The sequence below is a fragment of the Arachis ipaensis genome, chromosome B04, assembly GCF_000816755.2.
Source record: "Arachis ipaensis cultivar K30076 chromosome B04, Araip1.1, whole genome shotgun sequence".
NCBI classification, from domain to species: Eukaryota; Viridiplantae; Streptophyta; class Magnoliopsida; order Fabales; family Fabaceae; genus Arachis; species Arachis ipaensis.
Window position 1 is genome coordinate 111,109,244 of NC_029788.2, and position 2,752 is coordinate 111,111,995.

Sequence of the window (2,752 nt, forward strand, 5' to 3'; positions counted from 1 at the left end):
AAACGCAGTAGCAAAAGAAGCTTTGAGTTATTGGAAGGTAGTTGTGAGTTCATAGAATCCATGGCTGCATCTACCAGTACTTGGTCGAAACCATGGCTCCTTTCAGCGTGGCAATTGCTATTCATGTTGCTGTTTCCGTCGGTTTTCTCAACCTTCGCCGTCGCTTATAGACCTGGCGACATCGTTCCCATGAGCCGCATGGGTCAATACCACTCCGTTCGTTCCCATTTTCATTTACTCATTCTTCTACTTCTTCTTCCAAACGACGCCGTTTGGTTACTCTCTTTTCTTTTATCTGGTGATTGCAGTCTAGAACGGTTTGGCACGATCTCATTGGCCGCCACTGCCCCATCTTTGCCGTCAATCGCGAGGTCTGCTTCTTCTTCCCAATTAGATAATAATTAGGGCTCTATGAAAGTTTTTAAACCTGATTAGTAATTGATTTTATTAGTTTATGTATTTGGATATTTGTATTCGGTTTGCAGGTTTTGATGCCTATACCCAAGCCAACGGGTTATACAGGAGCTGATCCTTATAAAATGTAAGTATTTTCTGTTATTATTATTATTATTATTATTTTAAATTTTAGTTAGGGATTGTTTGAAGACAGCAGTAGCTTATTGGAATACGTTGTTTTTCTTATCCTAATTAGGGATCTTGTGGTTTTCTGTTTTGTAATAATAATAAAGAATTGAAACAAAAAAACCGAGAGATTGTATGATTGAGGAGACGTTGGAATTTTATTGATGTAAGAATTGAGGTGATGTGTAGTAGTAGTGAACAATGTGTCAGTAAGTGGACTTAAAAACTTTGTGAAGAGGTGATTCTGATTTTTTTTTTTAATCTGCCAGATCATTTCAAGTTGGAAGAGAAAAATTCTTAATCCCATGGCTTCTGATTGTAAATCGGAAAAGTACAGAGGTCCCGATGATCGAAGTAGAGCTGGTAATGTGTTTAAGATAGTTCTGACAGGAACTTATTGAGTTTATCTAATTATTCTAGTCATCAAGTGGATCATGAGTTCATGGATGCAAAACAGCAAAGACTTGTTATAAAGCATATGTTTTCTAACTAGAAAATGAATTTACTGGAATTTTTTGTGTCATGCAGAGGTATTCAGGTAACGATTTCCATGGTGTCACTGCAAAAGTTGTCGATATGCCTCATCACTGTACGTAGTTCCTCTCTAATTATACTTTGTGTAAATGAAAAGTATTACTCTTAGGTATGTGCCTTCCATGGTTCGTCCTATGTGTTGGAAATGTCATGGAATGGCCTTGAAAACTTTTTCAAGTCTTAAAAGCCTTTTACTTCGATGTTTCTAAGGTTTATTTAAAACTGCCAACAGATAGACATTTTTGGTGATAATTTTCTCTCATGTTTTCATTGAAGGTTGTTAATTTTTTTATATATGAATAGAATTTGGCGCACTATTTTGCATGATCACTCCACTTCTACATTTTCCAAAGCTTGTACAATTTCAATTGTGATTTGGAATATTTCTGTATACAAGGGGACAAGAAAGATAAAAGAAGCTAATATGCTATTACCTATATGTATTTAAGTCAAAGATTGCTGTACATGATTAAATAAAGTTTTGTTATGCTCATAGCTTTTGTTATGAATTTTCAGATGTTGAAATTCATCCTGAGATTCGGAAACAATTCTGGGATTCGCAGCATTGGCCAAAGCATATACTTGTGAGATATACATGGTTGGTATTATTTGATTTGCGGCTAAATATATTCATACTCTGTATATTTTGCCACTCCAAGCTCAAAAAAGTTAGTATTGTTGCACATATCACATTGTAACATAATATCAAGTAATTATTCTTTCAGAATTTCATTAGTTTGTATGAGAAATATGCCATTCTTTCATCATTTTTGTGAAAACAAATTATTAGAGATGCATTATGGATTATTTCAGGAAGGAGCATTCAGATATAGATGTAGCTTCTGGATTTTACGTTCTGTTTGGTTCAGGTAAATAAAATGTCTTTTTTCACTATTTTGTTTTTTAAAATTGAAAGTAATATCATATTAAACACAGAACTACTGTTAGTAAGGATCGTCAACTTATTTCTGTGACCAATCCATTGAAAATTGAGTTAGTATCTCGGTACCTCACAAATATCCCTGGCTGAGAATTTGACATAGGATTGCAAGAATCACCCTCTCTCTCTCACACACACACAGAGCTGAGGACTGAAATTAATTGAAATACCTTCTACAAAAATACCAAAAAAAAAAAGAAAAAGAAAACGGAATGTCCTGTTTCCAAGTTTTGCTGATAACTTTGTCAAGTTAGTTTCACTAAGTACATTTTTGCTGCTACTTCCATGGATGTTTCAGGGCTCATGTTATCTTTCATCCTCTCAATCTATATATTGCAATCATCACGGGAAAAATTGGAAAGGTACGTGATCCTTGGTTTGAAATAAGTGAAAAACTTTTCTCATGTGTTTATTTTGTATTTTCTGCTTTAATATTTTCTCATTGAATCCCAGATTTGTAAGGGAGACTGTTGTAGAAAGCAACATGCCTGGTGAGGTGATAGCCAAAGTTGAATGATGGACGAGTGAGTTCCCTTTTTATCCTTAATATAAGGATGTATATTGTAATATTTTGTTAATCTCAGCTGTGGGAAAGCATGTACAAGAACAAATTTAAATGTAGGATATAATAGTGAGGTGACTGCCCAATTTGATCCATTTCTTGAGATATTTATCACATTTTTCACTGGTCGAAAA

The 2,752-nt window shown here is 34.4% G+C and overlaps 1 protein-coding gene across 2 annotated transcripts; it reads left to right on the plus strand.

The window, feature by feature from the left end:
* On the plus strand, positions 7-2,752 carry LOC107639590. 2 transcript variants are annotated; one of them, XM_021121568.1, is made up of 9 exons: positions 7-216; positions 309-371; positions 486-541; positions 852-945; positions 1,111-1,171; positions 1,633-1,784; positions 1,930-1,985; positions 2,355-2,418; positions 2,510-2,752. In XM_021121568.1, the coding sequence occupies exons 1-9, from the start codon at positions 61-63 to the stop codon at positions 2,549-2,551; spliced, it is 744 nt and encodes a 247-aa protein (XP_020977227.1). In that variant the 5' UTR covers positions 7-60; the 3' UTR covers positions 2,552-2,752. The 2 variants fall into 2 exon arrangements, with proteins under 2 accessions (XP_020977227.1, XP_016198618.1); XM_016343132.2 differs by having other exon boundaries at positions 1,633-1,714.